This window comes from Numida meleagris, chromosome 4, assembly GCF_002078875.1.
Source record: "Numida meleagris isolate 19003 breed g44 Domestic line chromosome 4, NumMel1.0, whole genome shotgun sequence".
NCBI classification, from domain to species: domain Eukaryota; kingdom Metazoa; phylum Chordata; class Aves; order Galliformes; family Numididae; genus Numida; species Numida meleagris.
In genome coordinates, this window is record NC_034412.1 from 90613790 (window position 1) to 90635707 (window position 21918).

The 21918-nt window shown below is 40.0% G+C and overlaps 1 protein-coding gene across 4 annotated transcripts; it reads right to left on the reverse strand.

Annotated features, from left to right (window-relative positions):
• TACC3 (transforming acidic coiled-coil containing protein 3) lies at positions 249-20072 on the reverse strand. Of its 4 annotated transcripts, none has more exons than XM_021395097.1 (16): positions 19935-20072; positions 16145-16316; positions 15860-16002; positions 12430-13479; positions 11136-11235; positions 10498-10690; positions 9395-9441; positions 8435-8574; positions 8233-8344; positions 7371-7523; positions 4646-4722; positions 4515-4558; positions 3338-3498; positions 2436-2542; positions 2143-2263; positions 249-424 (listed from the first exon to the last, which is right to left on the reverse strand). In XM_021395097.1, exons 2-16 carry the CDS (start codon positions 16313-16315, stop codon positions 356-358), a joined length of 2688 nt encoding a protein of 895 aa, XP_021250772.1. In that variant the 5' UTR covers position 16316; positions 19935-20072; the 3' UTR covers positions 249-355. The 4 variants fall into 4 exon arrangements, with proteins under 4 accessions (XP_021250772.1, XP_021250770.1, XP_021250771.1 ...); XM_021395095.1 differs by having other exon boundaries at positions 12430-13482; XM_021395096.1 differs by lacking the exon at positions 19935-20072 and adding an exon at positions 19828-19852 and having other exon boundaries at positions 12430-13482.

Sequence of the window (21918 nt, forward strand, 5' to 3'; positions counted from 1 at the left end):
TATCTCTGGAATATTTTGACTGAAATTAGAAGTGCAAGATACAGACATGACCTATGCTGACCTTTATCAGTAGAGCCAGGTCATAATACAGAATCTGTGTGCTCCCACACAGAGAAGAGACAGAGGGTACAATTAAGTTTTTCCTTTGAGTGACATATATGAAAGTGTTACACAATATACTGATACCAAAAGTAGCAAGTGAACTTGTCAGTAAAACGACATTTCCTGGAAGAAATACACAAGAGGAGTGCAAATCAAGCATTTTATTTTTTTTCTCCACATACATAATTAAAAACATGAGTGAACACAGGACAGGAAATCAGGGAAACTAGACATATTTACAGAGACAACTGAGCTATCCAATTTTTTCCATCTTCAAAATCAAGTCATCACAGATCTTCGTTAGTTCATCATTTTCTTTTGTCTGTTGAAGGCAGAAAAAGAAGAGTTACAGGTATGTGTAAGCTATGCTACAGGCAAGTAGTGAGCTGAGTCACAAGTCACGTTTCCTAACACAATAGGAAGTTCACTTACATGCAAGTGACTTACACAAGTTTAACCTAAAGGACAGTCTACTTTGTAGAAGGTCCCATGGCACCCTTAAAATTCTCAAGAAGCTAGAATTCACTGTACTGTCTCTGCTTCTAGATTTCCTTAGAAGAACTCGTCACTAAAGATTATAGGTACATGAGATTTTTCAGACACATTCCTTTTGTTAGGTATACTGACATTTGAAATGATAGCAACAGTTTAGATTTTAATCTTCACAACAGACATCTCCGTGGAATGTTTCCACTTATTTGTTCTAGCAAACAAAACTGATGTGCCTTCACGAAGAATTTTAAGTCTTCATCTAAGCAGTATGAAGACTACAGTCCAATACAAGGATTTAGGGCCTGAACAATCCTGAAAGGGTTCAGACAATACAAGAGAGTTTGTACTAGTGCTAATGGGCTTACAAATTGTATGCTTACAGATGAGCTGATTCAGACAGTTACTCAAAATCATTCACAGATTCTGCTCTTGGAGATGTTTAAGTTTTATAACATTATCTCCATCAGTAGTTCAGGTAACCTCCTGATGCAGCAACCTGGATTGATCAATTCTGTGATCCACCTACAGGAACAGGCCTTTTTGCTCCAAAAAAGGATCTGTCTATACAAGGTGAGTCTTGACATAATTGACTTCTGCCTTAAGCTTCAATGTTTATTTCCCAAAGCCTACCTGGAGAGCAGTCACCAAAACCAACTCACTCAGTGGGACTATTTCTAGTACTGGTACAAGATCATAGAATCATAGGATCATAGAATGGCTTGGGTTGAAAAGGACCTCAAAGATCATCGAGTCTCAACCCCCCTGCCAAGTGCAGGGTCGCCAACCACTAGACCAGGCTGCCCAGTGCCACGCCCAGTCTGGCCTTGAACACCTCCAGGGACGGGGCATCCACAACCTCCCTGGGCAACCTGTTCCAGTGCGTCACCACCCTCTGTGAGAAAAACTTCCTCCTAATATCTAACCTAAATCTCCCCTGTCTCAGCTTAAAACCATTCCCCCTTGTCCTATCGCTATCCACCCTCACAAACAATCGATCCCCCTCCTGTTTATACGCTCTCTTCAAGTATTGGAAAGCCACAATGAGGTCTCCCCGGAGCCTTCTCTTCTCCAAACTAAACAAGCCCAGTTCCATCAACCTTTCTTCATAGGAGAGGTGCCCCAGCCCTCTGATCATCTTGGTCACCCTCCTCTGCACTCGTTCCAAGAGCTCCACGTCCTTCTTGTGCTGGGGGCCCCAGGCCTGGATGCAGTACTCCAGATGGGGCCTCACAAGAGCCGAGTAGAGGGGGACCACCACCTCCCTCTCCCTGCTGACCACTCCTCTTTTAGTGCAGCCCAGAATATAGTTGGCCCTCCGGGCTGCCAGCGCACACTGCTGGCTCATGTCCAGCTTCTCATCCACCAGGACCCCCAAGTCCCTCTTCGCAGGGCTGCTTTCAAGTACTTCTTCCCCCAGGTTGTATAAATACCTGGATTGCCCCGGCCCAAGTGCAGCACCCTGCACTTGGCCTTGTTGAACCTCATTAGATTAGATCTCGAGGAAGTCTAAGGCAATAGCTTAAAGAGACTCGTGGCATTTCGACAAACCTTTTGTTCAAGGCTCCTCTCTAAAGACTGGATCCTCATTTGTTCTTTGCGGAGACTGGCTTGTAGGGCTGCAGTCTCTGATTTAGCTTTGTTTCGTACCTGGGCAATTTCCTCATTTGCTCTGGAATTGAAGAAACACGGGCATTTACATTCCCTTCAGACAGCACAGCAGAACTGTTCATAGAATCACACTAGTTTATTGCACTTGAACATTAATAAAAAATATTTTAAGCCAAGATTTGGCATTAATAAGCTACATTTTGCAGCAATTAGCTTCCTGACATAGTACTTACTGATGCAGCTTTTCTTCAGCATGTGCCTTTAGAGCCTGGTATCTCTGTTCCTCTTTCTTAATTCTAGCCAGATATTCTTCAGCACATTTTTTCAAAGCCTCTTCATTCTGACCCAGAAACAAGTTTAGTTAGGTTTTATGTTCTAGTAGGTGGAAAAGTCTGCCTCCATTTCACAAATCAGCTATTTTAATATACTAAAATGACAGCATTTGCTCAGAGTAGTAAGTACAATTATTTAGTTCCATAAAAGCTTGGAAAGAAGCTACTAATTCCAGCTCTTGAGTTTAGCAGTTCATTCTGTCTCCAAGAGATGCTTTTGTTCTGTGCTAAGGAAAGGGCTTCTGAATTCCAAATACAGCAATGGAAGGGATGCAAGATAATGGAAGTCATGCATAAGCTTATGTTGAATAAGTTTATGCATTTCTTACAAGAACCCACAGTTTGTGATCCTTATTAACTCCATTATTCCAGTCCATGGATATGTTTACCAGTTTAAGCTAAACAATCCAGTAAAGTATGAGTTTGACATGTAATAGAAAGCCTTCTTCAGCATCTATCCAGTGCTATGTAGGGGAAAACAAGCTGCCCTTACACAACAAGTAGTTACACTGGATTTGTTCTCCATGATTAACAGAAAAATGATATGCATACAAAAAGAGATGGCCCATTTTATTTGAAGAAATCTTGGCTTCTAGCAGAAAGATCATCATCATACTTTTAAGACAGTCACTAAATATAATAGGTCATTTTTTAATCTTTAAAGCAGACAACTTGTTTTACAGGTAGTGCCTCGACTATTTAATTAATGGCTGCAGTAGAAATTACTAACTTTCTTTCCACTTGCAGAAGATCATAAGGCTTATTTATCTTGAAAGAATATTATTTGCATTATAGCATCTTACTTTGCGGTAACCCTCCAGCACTTCTTTCTGTTTTTCAAAACGCTTGAAGAGTTCAGAGAATGATTTCTCCATAGAGTTCAGATCTGAAATAACTTGCTGCTTTTCATCCACCATCCTCTGTAATTCTTTCTTCGAAAGCTCCTTCTGTTTCTGAGCATCCTCTAAAGAAAGCAGAGGTAACAGGTTTACACCCAGAATGGTTACTACATTAGTATAAAGCTAGTAGTATGGACATGACCCTCACACCTTCAACTTGTCCTTTTAGGCAAAGATTTTCATAATGTAACCCCTCCAAAAAAAATGCTATATGCTTGCTTTTAGGAAAAGAGCAAAATTCTTAATTTGCTACATAAAACTGTGCAATAACCCCAACATCACTGAAGGTCATGATCATAAGCTGCTTAACCAAACGTGTGGTTTTTCCTCCAACACAGTCCAAATACTCTACGTGAGCTCATCATAACAGAAGCCTCAAATCTCACGGTAGAAACAAAGAATCAAAAAACATTTGTTATCATTAAATATACACAATAGCTGGAAGATCTGGAAAAGACTGGGATAACAAGCCAACCTGACATGGCAAATCTTTGTAAGACAAGTTTTTGCTAGCAGACCTGAACTATATTTTCCATAGGCTAATATAATCTAATATGCTATTCACCTCATTAAAAAAATTAAGCAAGGACCAGATTTGGCTAATTCAGCTTTCAGCCAGAACAATGTACCTATACACGTTCCATTTAATGTCTTCTTAAATTTGAAGCCACAAATTTGACTGAAGCAAAGGCCAGGTCTGTCCAGCAAGAACTCCTACTGACATCTCAACACTTATTTAAGGCCAGATAACAAACCATCAAACAAGCTACAGACAACTGGCTCTGCCAGTTTGAATGAACTGGTAGTTCACAGTTCACTGGAAAGGCAGAAAAGGTTACATGTGTTCATGCCTGACTCAGAATGTTAGCATTAGCTACCAAACAATATCAGTATATAGCCATGTCTGGATGATTAGGGTTACAGTTCTATGCATATAAGTACTTTGTCTGAAGCCTTACACTCACCTTGAAAGCATTTGAAAATTTAATTACATCAGAAGTGAAAGAGCACTAATTTCAGTCAGCAACTTCAGGCTAAGCACAGCCCCCAAAATGATCTCAAGTGTAAATACTGAACTTACCCATCATTTGGGTTATTGTACCTTCAAACTCTGCAACTATTTTCCTGAAAAAGAAAGAAAAAGAAAAAAGTTAGATCATAAGGTAGAAAAAAACAGCTGGAGTAAATAAGCAGGCAAAGTCAAATGCTTACCCCATTTCCTTGTATTCCATGTGAAGCTTGTTGTACTTCTTTTTCCATTCAAGAGTCTCCAACTCTTTCTCTTGAACCTTTAAGGTGAAAAGTAACCAACATTTATTTCTTGAGCAGGAAGTGATACAAGGGTTGATACTCTGAAGAGCCTAAAGGGTAGCCTAGTTATACTTAGATTTCCCATGTCAAATTCCAAGGTCCAAAAAACAGATTCAGAATGAAATGTCTTATTACAAATGTGTCAAAGTAAGAAGAAGATGTACCCAAAAATTAGATATCAAACTTCATGATTGCCGCTCCATGTTACCAATCTCTCTTAAATGTCAAAATCAGAGCCAGCTCAGTCTATTCTACTTGGCTACTCTTATTCATCCTACATGAAGGTCACTGTTCCCTGGCAAGTAATAATCTGCCTAGTAACACTCTTTCGAGCAACAAATATTCCCTTTTATTTACAAGGCAGATAGAGTAAGTTACAAACACAGGAAAGAAAGCAAATTCTGAAAGGTTACGTTGGTCAAGATCAAACTTATGTTTGGAATACACTCAGTTCTCCCCTTCACATGTTTCCAAATTTAAGATACTTCAGCTCATCTTAAGAATAACCAGACTTATTTCACATCAGATGTATTAAAGCAGAGCTCACAGTAACAGTATTAAGAAGCATAAGCACTTTTTACTACAACTTTTGTGCAAACTCCAAGAATTCGGTTTTGTCCAGAGATTTTTTTTATTAATAACTGTGTTGACAGTTGGCTGTACAGTGAGGGAGGCCTACAATGACTGGACAAGTCCCAAATGGATAAAACAGCCTTTTGAAAAAAAGAATTTTGAACAAGAGGTGAAAATGCATAATTACTGCTGACTTCCCCTTAAAGTTGCACAGTACACTGCAGCATACTGCAGTGGTTTTTAGTGGTTTTAAGAATAAATGCATTTTAATAATAATTTTAAGAATAAATGCATTTTAAGTGCACTGTAGTAATTGAAATGACAGGAAGTGAGCCACAAGTTAAAAAAACAATGTACAAGATAAGCAGAATAAGGCAGTTTGAACTCAACTGGTATACACGCAGAAAGCATTAAACATAGTTGAGTTTGAAACAAGTGTTACTGCAGCAAAAACTTGTGAAAATGGAAACCGTTACAATCTTTCACTCACAAAGACAAAAGAAACAGTTCAGCAGACCAAAAAAAGCACGCTTCCATTAAATCACATATTTGACCAGAACGAAAACAATCTTTCCCCTTGCTTCCCCCCATTCCCTTCAGTTGTTTCACAAAAAAAAAAAAATCATCCTAAATTCTATCCATCCCGAAGTGCCACAAAAGCTGGATTAACAGTCACACCTGTTTTGCTACAACTATGTTTACATGCTTCAAATGGTTCTTTTAAGTGAGAGAGTATTAAGCCTAAAGTGTTACAAGCTTTACTCTGTTCTTATCTAAACCCCATTTTAGATCTGACCCTTATCAGAGCCACAAATTTACCATTTCATGTACTAGGCAACACGCTGGGTAAAAGCATCCTCTTAAATGATTAACAGAAAGCAATTTAAAGTTACCCCCAGAGAAGTTAGGTTCTTGTTGTTGTTTTTTGTTCTTCTTTTTTTTAAACACTCTAAAGGGAAATTAAAACTGTAAAGCAGCAAAGGGCTACAGGTCATCTTCATTAAGGGTATTTAGTGTTCCTAGTGTCACTAGCTGCAGTACAGTTGGACAGGAATTCAGAATGCTGTTTTCCTAAGGTAATTTTGAAGTGATAACTAGCTTTAAGGAAGTTTATGGTTAAAGACCAGTCTTACATTAATCAGTAATTTAAGAGGAGGCTCAGGAGGATCTCATTAGTGTCCATAAATAGCTGAAGGGAGGGTGCAAAGATGACAGAGCCAGGCTCTTGTCAGCGGTGCCCAGTGCCAAGACCAGAGACACTGGGCACAAACTGGAGCACAGGAAGCTCCCTGAAACATCAGCAAGCACTTCTGTACCAGGAGGGTGGCTGGGCAACCCATTCCAGTGCTGTGAGAAGTTGTGGAGTCTCTCTTTGGAGATCTCCAAAAGCCATTTGAATACAGTCCAAGGCAATCTGCTCTATGAGGTCCTATTTCAATAATGAAGTTGGATAGCATGACTTTCAGAGGTCCCTTCCAACCTCAGCCATTCTGTGATTTTAAGTTTAAAATCCTACCAACTTCTCCCCTTCATCCTGCACTAACGTCAGTGGAAAGTAAAAATATCTGTAATTTACTCATTTTATTGGCTGGACATATTGACATGCCTCCCCATTACACAAACAAACAAAAACAACCAATCACCACAATCACTGCACTGAGTTACCATTACAGATTTTTCTTGTTTTACAGAAATAATGGTATGAAAATAAGCCCCTCCTTCCCACTGGCAAGAACAGATTTCTCCTAGGTAGTTTAATAAAAAGTATTTTGACAACAGAATGATTTGGGACTTTACAACAATTTGATAATGAACGTTTCTTAATACTGACGAGTTCTAAGGCAGAATGCCATTGAAAATTAAATCTGCCATGTGTCCTTAGATACCAGCTCTGAGGAGTTCTGTACCTGTTGCTCCTATCAAGCATAAGCAAGCTTTTTTGGATGAGATGTTCATGTCAAGTATGATGGATAGAATTGCCTAAAAATCTACATAAAGGTAGTCTAAACAAAAGGGATTTTTCAAGGCAGCAGGAAGTCAAGGGTCATCATACCTCTCTTTTAACTAGCTCAACAGCTGCATCCATATCTTTTTGGCTATATTTCAGCACATCTATGATAGCGTCCACCGCGGTATTTGTGGAAGCAGTAAAAGGGAGTGGAGAAACATCACATGCCAGGGAGGCTGGAATTATGGGATATGTGTCCTGTAAGGAAACAAAAGTTGAGTCAAGTGATTCTGATTTTCATGCAGTCATTAGCTGCTTGTAGATTATTTAATATTAAATCCACGTATTTTGTTAAGAATCCTCATCACAAAATACCCCCATAACTTAGTTACCATAGTTTTCCTACCTTGTAAGTATTTTGTAGAACTACATAATAGGGGTGTAAATCAAGTGCTATCCATCACTTATAACAATCAGAAACAGGGCAGACAACATGCTATTCCCTACCAGTAAACAAAGCAACCTTTCAGGATGAAGAACTGTGTGCAGATCTATTCATACAAGGGTTCTCATTGCTCTAAATTTTACACTGTATAGCATCAAATTTAATCAAAGAAGCGCTTTTCATCTCAGCACTGCTATTAAAACACAAGCTTGTCTTAGTTTTGTGGCTTCAGCTGCATGCAAAGAATTGCTTGATTAAAGCATTCTTAAGAACAGCTCAAATTCTCCTAGACCACGTGCAATACCACCAGCTTCAACAAAAAAAATCAAAAGAGAATATTAAGTCCACCAAAAGTCCCACTTCATACAAGTGGGTATCCAACCTTTTTAAGATAACAGTTTAAATAGGCATTGAGTATTCTGCAATCCTTAGAAGTTCGGCATAAATCTTAACTCCATATTCTAGCTGATCCCTTCCCCAAATTATCAACATGAAACTTTTTATCATTCCAGACATCCTTACAGAAGTTGTAAATGTTCCTAGAAGATCTAGTCCTTTTGGTTTTTCCTCATTTTGAAGACTTGATGCAGGCTTCTCAGTTTCTTCAAGCAGTTTGCTTAAATCAGAAATAGGGCTAAAAATGAACAAAGATACACCATTATATTTAAGCGCTGCCTTCCCTTGGAGAGCTATGCACTACAGCCTGGATTAAATCAATACCTACCCACTTCCCTGAAGTGGAGCAGTCATGATATTCGTATTTGCCTCAGTAGTACCAAAAATTGGTTGCTTTTTGGGACTGTCTCTCAACAGAGGATCAAACTTCAAATACAACGATTGCTTCCTCAAAGCAGACTCTTTGAACTGAGGAGAAAAGGCATGAAATGGCAGATTTGCTGCTTTGTAGATAAGCCCCCCCCTACACACACACACACACACACACACAAATAATCCTCCAGAGGGAGGGTGAGTCTATTCTTCTGTGGCCAGAGCATTGTTTGCTGGAGAAAAATACTTAAGCACGTAAGAACTCAGTGCCCAAAACCTTATGTAACATCAAATGATCTCAGTCTTCCGCTCATAGATAAAACTAAAAGGACAAGTTTTTATTAACTATTCAAAATCAGCAGAAGATGCTAAAAGATAAAGACGGCACTGTAAGCTGAACAAGCAGACTCAGGACAAACACAGCAGAACTAAAAAACAATTTCAGCTCAGTGTATTCGTTGTATATTCAAAGCCACACCTACTCTGGCTCAAAGCAGGGGAAAAACGACGGAGTTGAGCTGATTGAAATATGACATGCCCAACTTAGAGACAGATTTCCTGAAAATGCCCATAAAACAGAGGAGCTTAAAACTTTTCAAAACAATGACCTTTCATTCTGTTCTTGTTTTGGCAACCAATGATGGGAATATCATCCAGCTGACCTTTACTACTGTAAGAAAGGAAAAAGCACCTCTGCAAACTGGAAACACAGGACCTCCGATCCTTAGGCAAAATTACTTATAACCGCATTTCCTCACCACCACCCCATGCCTTATAGACACATTCCTGTGAAATAGAACCTGTATTTCTGTGAGCAAGTTCAAAGTCAAGCCACTTCTTGAAAACACTTAAGGCCTGACAATTTCCTTTTTCCTCAGCCAGGGAGGTAAACAAAACATTTCAATACCATACTTACAGATGAAGTTCCAAATTGCTCCAGATAGTCTATGCCCATTCCTAGAACTGGAAAATAATATGACAACATTACATCTTCACTGTATCTCACAGAAACAGCTACAGACTGAAACAGATATGCTTGTGCATACAGTAAATTCATCTCTATTCTCATGAGGTGTTTTATTTCAGCAGATGGAAAACTAACTCAAACTAGGAAATAAACTTATTTGACAGTTTTCTAAACTAAATTAATTTACAGCCACTCTTTGTTCCCAAATACTGGCAAGAACATGCAAAATTCAGCACACTGTTGAAGAACTTCTGCTGTTCCATGGTTAAAGTGTCAAGCACGCTCAGATGTTCTATTCTCCCAAACAATGCACCATAAAACAGTAAGACTGCTAATCACACCATTAAAATTAGTAATAGGTTAAGCTGCACAATGAAGATGTAGCTGTTTCTCAATGTACCGATCCCAATGAAGTATAAAGATAAGTATCAGACTGCACTGCAGTCAAGTCATTTGCTCATCCTTCCACACAAGGGTCCTACAAGAAATAATCTTTCCAGGTGTTTAACTATATAGTAACCATTCAAGACACACAGAAGTGCAGAAAAATGACCCACACTGCAATAAGTAATCAGCACTCCAAGCTCTCAACACTGCTTGAATGATCTACACAACTCCATGACAGGTAGCTGTGCAGCCTTAGTGCTCTCAACTTCGAAAGCCCTTAATACCAGAAATACCTTATGTTATTTTTTTTGGACAGACAGTTGGTTTTCGTTTGTTTGTTTTTAAGGAAAAAAAAGCTTTGTCCTTAAAAACTGAAAACTGCCACTGAAGCTCCAGCAATATTGTTTGTATGCCAGACTAAGACTCATTTAGGCAGGCAGCTGACCACTAATAATTATCTACTTGAATTTAGTTTAATCCAGAGAAAATTACAAGTAAATTGAAGTACGTTTCTCAGTCTGATAGTTACTGCATTTTCAGTCCCTTTGAAAGAGTAAAATGGAAGGCAATAAAAGCTAGAATCAATGTCAAAACTGAAAAGAAACACATATTCAGAAGTTATCAGGACAATGTCTTCCCACTTTATGCTAGAAGACTGCCCTTACCTTCTGCTGATGGTCTGAAGAGCTCTTCAGGTTCAGTGCTAGCTGTCTGCTGATCTGCTGTTACTTCAGTTCTGTGAGAAGTAGGTTTAATTTCTTCTGCAGACACTGACCTTTTTCCACTGTCAGCAGAAATTAAATTATCTTGAGAGGGGACATTAGCTGGAAACATTTTAGATGGGCTTATTTGTTTCTCCTGAAGAGAAAAAAAAAAACAATCCTTCTTACTGTTAAAATAATAATTTAAATGCAACATGAAGATCACAATAATGATCAGATTGGTTTGCCAATTATCTCAGCAGCCAGCATAATAAGCCTCAGTAATTCACAGACAGAAAATAAACAGTACCAGCACTAAACTACAGGAGTCACTTTTTAAGAATCCACACCCTTGTGTTTGACCTTATATGCAACTGCTGATGAAAAAAAAAAAAAGATACCACATACCAAGGCACCAATTGTCTGTCTTCTGATGTTACCTTCAAAAGAGAAGTCTGCACAGTTTATATTCACTCTAGAACTGCGCAAGATTCATGAAAAATAATTCTCCAATAAAATACCAAACATGGGTTTGACAAGGTTAAGCGGCAAAGAACTTTGTTTCATGGAACAGCTTGGTAAGAATTTTTTCTATACCTTACCATGCATAGCTCTCCTGGAAGTTCAGTTTGTCCTAGAACTTCTGGCTTGTCTTCTTGCTTACTTGGCTCATCTTCTACCACATTTTGTTTGTGAATCTCCCTTGGAAGGGGAAGAGAGAAAAGAAAATAATAAAAACCAAACTCCCAGTCAGAGAGAGTTTTTATTTTTTTTTAAATCAGATACTGAACAAAATAAGCTTATTTGAGAGCTGCTATTGCTAAGTGCAGGGAGCATCCAGGAAGGAAAAGATGTAAATTCTGTCTTGTCTGGTGACAACTTAAATGACAGGAAGCTCTCCCTCCATAAGAAGCAGCCTTACATGGGAAGCAGAAAAACCACAGCAGCATCACTTGTTCCTATTCACTTAACATTCTTTGCATTTACATTTGAGAAGCCTGAAGTTTGCTGTTGGTTTTTGTTGTGCCTTTTTTTTTAAAAAAAAAAACAACAACAACAATAGGTGTTTCTTTAATTAATAGAATTACAAGGATCCTGCTACTCTTCCCACTAAAATAATGGTTTAAATCAGTAATCATAACATGTAACTTCACTAGAGAGGTCCAATACTTCACTTACTGATAATACCATAACCATAACTTTTCACTTTGGCAAACAGTAGCTGATGATGGTATACTAGAAGCAAAAGAGCAAGCACTTCTGTCAAGTTAGCACCTCTTGCTAGTCCACTTCAGGTAAGCAACTGGCTTATGTAATGCTGCCATTTTAATAGTTAAGCTTCCTAGGAAAGGCAGTACAGCATCTCCCATTCTCAAGTATAACAGGTTTGTTTCACCTGCTGCCAAAGTGTAACTTTTGTCACAAGCATTTTTATTGCAAATAGATTTCAGATACCAAGAAAGCGCAAAGATGAAACAGCACCTCAGAGCTCAGCCAAGAGACAAAGCCCAGAACAGAACTCCCTAATTCCTCCACAAGCTGCTTGATGTGCAATAATGCCTACTTTTTTTTTGAGAGAGAGAGAGAGAGAGATAACAGTAGTTCTCCAATACCACTCATTTTATGGAGAGAGCCACATGACCAAGTTACTTAGTCTTCCCATGTAAGCTTGATCCACCCCTTCAGATTTAATACATTTTGCCTATAGCTAGCCATCTGGAGATGGTTTCTCCAATAAGGTCTTTGCTGCAACATAGTGTGTTAAAGCTTATGGTGTGCAACAAAAGCCAGCCATCCTTGGAGGGAGGAAGTCAAGGAGGTATAGTTATAAGATAGATACAATTTATCTTCCCTCACAGAAGGTACCTTTATGCTCAGTTACACAGATTTACTTACGGACTTCTTGGTTCTTTTTTCTCATTTATGTCACAGGTAGTTAGTCTGTTATCCTGCTCCTCTGGAAGATGCTCCCTTCTTGGTGAAGTACTATCCTGTTGTTCTTGCTGGGGAACTTTCTGAGAGCTGGGCTCAGAACACTTGGGTGAGGTGGAAATTTTAGAGCCTCCTCCAAATGGATTAAAGTTTGGATCATCAAGTTTGTCCCAGTCAAACGTATAAGATGCTTTAGGAATAGGAGTTTCATCTTCCACATTGCTTTTCTTTTCCACTTCAGTATTCTCTGTTTTCAGTTTGGTATTAAAAGTTTTTTTGGAAGGTGGCTTAATTCCAGGTCTTTTACCTAGTTTCTTAGGAGGTGGTTTTCTAACACTGGTGTTATCAAAGTCAAATTCCAGTTTTACTGGTCCAGCCTTGGTGACACCAGGCTTTTCTGCAGGTTCTCCTTTGGAGGTAGCAGGCTCTTCTAAAGGCTTCAACTCTTCTGTTGAAGCTTTTTCTGGTACTGGAACATTGTGAAGCTCTGATTCCCCGATTTTGGAAGAATTGGTCACATCAGAACTAATAGGACCCAAATTACCAGACTTATCAGTTTGCCTTACTTCTGTGGAAGGAGATTCCTGCAGAGAGCCACTGATAGCTTGCTCTGGGAACAGATCAGGTTTATTAGACTCCAACTCTAACTGAACAGATTTTTTTCCAGAGGAAAATGTGTTATCCTCTTCACTGGGGTACTCTGTACTCGTTGCTGTTGTTGAAGGAGAAGCTGTATTATCCAGCAGAAGAGAATTGCTACTTTTCTCAGAAATTTTCTCAGGGCTGCTAGATACCTTTACAGAAGACTTTTGCAGATTTCCAGGAGAGTTCTGCAGCTGCATTGAACTCTGAAAGGGATTGATGTCATTTAAGTTATCAAAATCAAGACTGTAGGAACCTCGGCTCTTCACTGGCATCTCATCATCTGGGTAAGGAGCAGCACTGACTTTCTCTGGCATTTGTTTATTTATCTCCGTGTCACTTGCTTCAGCTTCAGTCTTCTGCTGACTTATGCTGCTTTAAAAAAAAAAAAATCAGATCACACACTATGTAGCTTTTTTTTTTTTTTTAAGATGGCATTTCACATCATATTTAAAGACACACACAAGCAGCTTTTCTCAGAGAATCTGTTTTTTTTTATGTAGTAAGAGAGCTGACAGTAAAAGAATACCCTAACAGCAAGAATTCAGTTAATACCCAACAGTCTGAAATCACAAGCCAGCACAGGTTGAACTACAGGAAGATCAATCCTTGAAGGCACTCAGTATTCCTAAGCTGTCAGTTCTGCACACAGCTATGTTACCTTATGCCAGTCATCACAACAACATACAGATATTCCCATTTCACTAAGCAGTGTGAAATATACACTGCTTATGAGTTCCTAACAACAAGCAGTTTGAATACCAGCACAACAAGTGGTACATTTTTCTGTAAATTCATCCATGAGTCATGAAAGACTCACAAGACTAGGACCAAACAGAATCATGACTCAGATTCTCCCATTCTAGTCATTATTTTATTTGGTCATTCTGGCAGATTTTTTTTTTCCCCCCACACCATCATATCAGCCATGTATACATCCAAAAATATTCTGGACATCAGGTACTCTAAACTCCATGCAACAGCAGAGCTGAAGAGCAAAGCAACATGAAAGAATACACTCCAGTAAGGAGGAAAAAAAAAAAAGAAAACGTAAGATTCTCTAGCAGATTCACCAGGTTAAAGAACAAGTTTGTGTATTCACTACTGCTGGGTATTTTACAAGTTATTGCTGTCCATGTTATTTCCCCAAACTCAAACATGCTTAACTTCTGAGGCTATGCCTCAGACCACAGAGAGTTAAGCCATTACTTCCTGAAACAGGATTTCCTCCCATTGTTTTGTCCCTGGACAAAGTAGATATTTCTATGTGCCATTCATATCTCCTGTAGAGCAAAACATGATTAAAGGCCACTCAGTAAAAACACTACTTCGATAAACCCGAAAGCAAAAGCAGGAGATAAAGTTCACAAAGTTCCTCTCACCCGCTTTGAGAGCCTCTTCCCTGCAATAGCTCAGCCCCAGACTTGTTCAACCACTGAAGGCCCCTCCCATTCTCCTTCAGCGCTTAACCTAATAAATGCCAGTCAAGAGCAAGACATCTGCTAGAAACTTTAATTACTTTGTTAAAAGACTAGTTAGAAGTGCCATCCTTCAGCAACACTAACTTCAGTTCATTTGCTACAAGTAAATCCATGCAGTTTAGAAGTAGAAAGGATCTGCAAGGTAAAAGCAATGTCTTGACGCACATTTACGCACCTAAAGCCAATTAGATGGCTTTTTAACGCACTTGAGCTGTGTGTCCTCAATCTCCATTTATTCATTTAAGCAACATGTTTGAAATGAACAGTGTTACTTAAAAATTATGGTGGCTGGCTTAGAGGTACTTTTCTGAACTAGAGTATGCATGCAAATTAATAGTTGAAGCAAATGTACACATTTAAGGAACGTCTAAGCATTCCAATATTTCCCCCTTCTCTCTGTCCCAAATACAAGACACTGGGAAGAGTATAGGGTAGCTGAAAGAACTGGATATACTTCCTTGAAGAAGACAAAACTAAGGTCTGAGCCTTCTTGCCACTGGGCACTATAGATGCCAGATGTTAGCACAAGTTTAAGGAAGGGTGAAAAAAATCATAAGAGAAACATGCATTGAGGCCCACTTATTTAAATAGCAGTCATACCATAGGATCATTATACTATTATAATAATATTTTTAGTAAAGGAGAGGTTGCAAAGCCCTTAACCATAACATTGCAGAACTTGTGCTCCTCTCCAGGCAGTTTCCAGGAGCTTCCTTGAGACCCAGGCTCATAGACTGTCCTTGGGATTGATGTTATATTCACTGTGTTATCACATTTACTTTAATCTTAACACTCATTGACTCAAGGTGTCAATTCCAGCTAACCATTCAAATGATACTTCTGAGGAGAAAGTCTGAAGAGATAAAACAGTACTTAACATACAAGCCTTAACATCTCATCTCGCATTCGATTAACTCCAGGATTCTCTTAATCCTGGAAAACCTTACTGGACAACACAGTTTTGTATTCCATGCCTTTCTATGAAATTATTTATCCATAATATAGCATGTTTCTAGGAAACCAGTTAACAAAGGACTTAGAAACATAGCTCAGTATTCAATACTACAATCAAGATAAGGCTATCTTAAAAGTAATTTGTTATCTTTGAAAGAAATTTGTGTATCAAAGTCAGCACTGACTTAGGTTCTTTCATGCAGCTTCCATCTTGTTATACAAACTCAGAATGTAAATATACATGTTTATAATGGGGGAAAATTAGCTTGATTATGTCCCACATTACTAATTCTACAAGCAGCGAATACATTACTTACTCAACGCTGATGGGCATAGATAGATCATCCTGCAAGGCTTCAGTGCATTCATCAAGCGTGAAAGTAGACTCAAGTTTGTCTGCCATGGTAGGACTTAATATTTTTCGAGTTTGAGGATCTCTTAGAGGAGTTTGAAAGGTTACCTTTAAGAAAGGGACAAGAGGAGGGCAAGGGAAGGAAAAAGGAAGGACATGAATACCAGAATATTTTCAAGCTCCGAATACCACATGCATTCAGCACTGTAGATCATACAGGAACATACTCAATACGTAAGCAAAGCTTTACCTTCATAGCTTTTGCCACACTTTTTGGTGGCAAGTTTTCTTTCTGGGACAGGCGCAGAATAGAAGGTCTCCCTGTAGGTTCCGGTAGTGCAAAGTAAAAGCCACAGTCTTCCGCTGTTAGGTCATCACTGACGTTTTCTCCATTTTCTGCATTTAAGATCTGCAGACTCATTCTACAATATCAACACAACATCAGGACATGAATGAGAGGGTGTGGTCAGCCAGATGTACTTTCAGATAACTGAAGAAGTTGGAAGCCCGGCACTGGCCAGCAAAAAAAAAAAAAAAAACCAACACACCCCACCAAACACAAACAACATCACTTCAGAAGCAATCTTAAAAGTATTCAAGATCCTCACGTTAAAAGGTGCAACTCAAGACTCTTAAAGCACCTAAACACAGCACCTGATCAGCCCCTCTGCTTTTGCCAGTAGTCTAGCAAGTTAGTTGCTGATATGCTTTCTACTTAACATACAACCCTACTAATTAAGCTGCCCATCCCTTAAGGGAAGCTGTTATTTGCTCATTTCTTCATTCCAAACCCCTTAAAATCAATAGAGACATTCAGTCACATCGATAATAGGATGAGACCACGTGAATAAAATAGAGAAATGACAGCCATTTCTGTATTACTGATCAGCAAAAGGCAAAACAATGTGTTTAGTTAGGATGTGTTTAGGATCAGAGCCCTCAATAAGATTAATGCAGATTTTTCCTGCGTTGTCTAAAAATATGCTGCATTTGTGAAGACATAGTACTTAAGAATTCTTTGTTGTATAGACATAACTAGTATGCAAATCTGGAGGGGGAAAAAAAGTAATGAAAGTAGGTAATTCTTAAATACTGCTCTTATATTAGACATGCACGAAAGCTTTACTACACCATAAAGGCTCATCTAATTTTACTAGTACTTTAAGGGTGAAGGACTTGAAATTAAAGCTTACAAAATAAGTGAAAAACAGACAAAGAAAATTACAAGCTGCCCAGGCAAGCTAACAAGTCTAACATACATGAATTCTGCCTACTTTATATTCCCATGAGATCACCTCTGTTTTAAAGCATCAAAGAAACAATATTCTGAGATCTTACTGCTAAAAATGAACTAAAAACAAAAAAGGACCAGAGCATAGAAGGCATTTTAAATAAGAGCTGGGCATAACCAGTGTCCACAATGGACAACTCCTGAGAAGTATTGCTATCTGACAAGCCACCAGCAAATCGATTTCTTTCAGAGAATGGAGGTGTTAAAAGGGATACATACAGAACCTACACAAGATAATCAGGATCCTCAGATAGGAAAGTTGTCTTTCTGCATAGGACAACCATTCCAAATGATCTCAAATGGTTGATTTGAACTAGCAACTGATCATCAGCTGCCTTGTCCATCCTCTGTCATGCAGTCAATAAAATGATTGTTTTCATTATCATAAAGAGGTAAGAAGCATCTCCCACTGAAAACTGTACATCACATTTTCAGCCTCATTACCCTTGTATATTCAAATTTCAATGTTTAAGCCTCCGCACACTTTTCCCTACTCTTACATTAATCCTTATGAGAAAGTCTGCTTCCTACTTTCCACTGAACTCTACTGCTTTGTCTGCAACACTGACAATTTTAATCAGCAGTGGAATGCAAACAATAGATAAAGAAGCAACGGCAAGCAAAGTACACCTCCATTTGCTGTTTCTTCATTTCTTCTTTAGCTTTCACCACACTCACACAACTGATTTTACAAGTTATTTTACAAAAATAGACGTACACGAAATCATAGAATTTAAAGAACTTATTTGCTTCCCTTCATTGGGAACTATAATTAAGATAACAGATCAACTGTTATCGAGTTATGACTCGTTAAAGATTGTAATTGTTCAGTCTATACTATTTGTTTAGAAACAAAGCCTAAAATGTATTGAAGTTGGCAACACCATCTAAGACAAGTTCCATAAGTAGGGAATGCTCATTTAGAGACAGTAGTTTTGTCAATGCACTTCAGTCAATGCACGAGTTTTGTTTTTAAAAGGCACCAAGTTCTTCCTCTGTTACAGCTGCTCAAAGATCATAGAATCATAGAATTGTTTGAGTTGGAAGGGACCCTTAGAGGTCATCTGGTCCAACTCCCCTTCAAGGACCAGGGACACATACAGCACAATCAGGTGCTCTGAGTCCCATCCAGCCTGACCTTGGATGTCTCCAGAGTCAAGGCTCATCCTATCACAGCAGATCCTGCTAAAGAGTCTGTCCCTTCTTTCTTATAACCCCCCTTTAGATATTGAAGGGCCAGCATGAGGTCTCTCCAGAGCCCAGCTGTCTCGGCCTGTCCTTGTAGGGAAACTGTTCCATCCGTTGCATCATTTTTGCGGCCTTCCTCTGAACATGCTTCACCTGGTCCATGTCCCTCCTGTACTGAGGATATCTGGACACAGTACTCCAGGTGAGGCCTCACCAGCACAGAGCAGAGGGGCGGGATCACCTCCCTCATCCTGCTGACCACGCTTCTTTTGTTGCCAGATACAGCTGGCTTTCTAGGCTGTGAGGGAACATTGCTATCTCATGCCCAGCTTGCCATCCACAAAATGAAACTGCTTCATGTCTCTGAAAACTATATAAATAGGTACAAGTGGCAGTTTTCCATTCTGGACTTGCGAATGAACACCAGTTCAGTGACATCAAGTAAACTCCAGGTAGCGATCACTGACAAATTGAGGGCTTCTTGGCAGCTACTGTTGCCTACTGGTCACTGGAGTACAACAGCCAGAACACCAATATGGTCTTAGAACCCAGAGAAAACAACTGAATAAGTAGGACAAAGACAGACTTTTTTTCTACTGAATTGCCCTTTTCAAGTCCTCCAACAGCTGAGACACAGAGCACTAGCTCCAGACAGAGCAGCTTAGTATGTATGAACAAGTATGCCTTGTGTTTCAAGCTAGATTTCATGTGTTAATTGCAACTTATAAGCAAGTTGAGATATGCCCTGCTGTATTTCCCCACAAACTGACACAGAGCTAACATCTATTTTTTCTAGTGCAAACATCTCAAGTCAGCACCAATTAGCACTTTTATGATTAATCAACTCCATCATAATCACAATCTTCCTCTGACTCTAGAGGACACCTGGCTTTCAAATCATGTCAGGAAGGAAAAGCAGCTGTAGCTTTAGCCAAGAACAGGCTGGGGTGGTAGCAGAAATGGAGCTGCAGCCCAAGGGCTTTGCTGTCCCCCCCTGCCCGCAGCTCGTGGTAGGGAACAAAAGACGGCCTCGAACAATGCTTTAAGTAGGGAGGGTAGGCAGAAGGACTCCTCTCCCCTATCCCCACAATTCACCAGGGTGCCCCGCAACATTCTTGTGCCACCTTAGGGCGAGAGGAACCCTTCAACCCCACATCACTCACCTCGAAACTCATTGGGGCGCCTGCTACTGCACCTGGTCACCTCTGCTGTGTCTCATATGCGCACAGAGCTGCACCTATACCCCGCTCTTCTCCTCGGTTCAGCCCCATATTGAGGGAAGCCCCCAGCCCCTTACTGCTCTCAAAACACAGAGGCGTCTTTAAGGCCCTCCGGAGCCCCACATCACCCCTCGAGCTTTGTCCTGCAACCTCAAGCCCGCAGCAGTACCACAACGCCCCTCAGTACGAACTCCCCCCAGCTCCAAGCCCACAGAATAGTCCCCGAGTACCCACCTCAGCCTACCCTTCCCCCAGACCACGAGACCCCTCCCAGTAACTCTCCACACACGCAAATCAAGCGGGGTAATCCACGGAACCCCCAGAACCGCTCCTACTCCTACCTGCCGACAAGGACCAAGCCCACAACGCGATTCGCCACAACCGCCTCAGGATTTCAAACTTCAACGGCGCCTCCAGCCGGCCAATGAGAAAGCGGCATTCGGAAGGCGGTCGCCTATCCGGAAGGCGTCCTGTGGGAGGGTGGGGACTTCCGGGCCCCTCCGCCAATTGGATTCCACGGGGCTGAGCTGCCGCGCGCTGGAAGCGCTGGCTGCGGAGCTGCGTCGTGGCGGCGAGTGGAACGCTTCAGTTCGTGGGGGGCAGGTGGCCAAGTGCCTCTTCCTTTAGATCCGTCCTCAGGGAAGCACCGAATGGTTCTGGGGAAGAAAAAAAACAAAGAACAACAACAAAGACTCCACGTTCGATGTTCTGCTTCAGGAGTACTACCCTGCTTTCTGGAGCAAAACTGTGTAAGAAATTGAGGCACACTCCAGCATTCTCCTTGTAGGTGTATGGAGGAGCTGGGTCTGAGGCCTGCAGTGGGCCTGGCTTTCTAAGATATCGTTCTAAGTAAACCTAGAGCATCCCTTCAGCCTCATTCCTATGATGAGTTTGAATCAAAGAAATCAGTGTATAGAAACTTAACAGCAAAGTTTTGTTACTGTTAAGTCTGGTATTCCTTATTAGCAGCCATGGGGATATTTCCACCATAAGCACTTCAAAGATTACATAATTCAGAGTCCATTGTATTTCCATAGATAGTACATATTCATCAGTCACCCACGAGACAATTAACATATACACATCTATCTCAAGTAGCGATTCAGAGGTTTCCAGCCTTCTATTCCATGGTCTCTTCTACTCTCTCACATCCTTTTAGCCTCACGACAGTCCAATCGACATCCTTTTACTTCATCCAGTGGTCTTCCTCACTCACCCTCTAGATGAACTTTCATCACTGACGCATGCTTAGTAGGAGAATACCTATTATAATTTATTTGTAGATACCAAAATCCTAACATTTGCTCACTCAGCACTTGGCCATTATTTCTGGACATCTGCTCGTCCTTGGATAGAGATAAGTTTGGCAACATGTCTTTAAATGATATATACTGGTCTGCTGGAAGATGAGGAGGATAGAGAGGAGTGTCTTGACATCTGCCTGTTGCATCCCAACCTACTCCCAGAGTGAGACAATTCAGCCTTGTGTGGAGGCCCTGGCTTCTGATGTTTGATAAGCCTGCTCGTATCATTTCATTATTGTGTTTCTTTTGCTGAAGGTCTCTTGTAAAAAACAGAATAGCCTTACAACATGCTTTCTAGTCTATAATGCTACATCCGTAACTATTCGCAACATCTAAAAGCTATTACAGTTTTGCAAGCAAGAACTAATCACATAATACAGCAAATGAACAACTGTATTTCTAAAAATACGCTACTAAAATATATCATATATCTACTTTTTCAAATCAGCTATTTCTAAAAACACGTTACAGAATATGGCCTACTTCTACAAGTTCATGAAATACCATTCGGTATTTCATTAGGTTTCTACCATTAGGGCCCTTTGAAGGAAATGAAACTTGCCAATATAAAAGTTAATGCAGGATCTGCTCCTAAGTCAGAAAACCTTTAGACCTGCTTTTAAGCTTGGGTTCTGTTCAGAGATTTATGTTGATAAAGAAATCCTTGTGACCTTCCATCATCTTCAGGACCTTTGCACAGCTGTCTTGCGTGGCTGTGACACCATTTTGCCTCTTCCCTCCCCCCCCCCAACACAAAACCTTCAGTCCCCTGTAGCCCCAAGTATCTTTACATCTCCGCTATTCTGCTTAAAATAACACAGAACGAAAGCTTGCTGCGTCACAACCTGATTTTTATTATTAATCTTCATTCCACCAATTAAAACAGTTCTTGCAGATCTTAGCAATAATAACATGACAGATAAAACAATAAACTTGGTAACAATGACATCTTTGAGGATGAAATAAGATGCCTGCAATCCAAGTGCAATTTTATTGATATAATACTCAAAAATCACCGGAC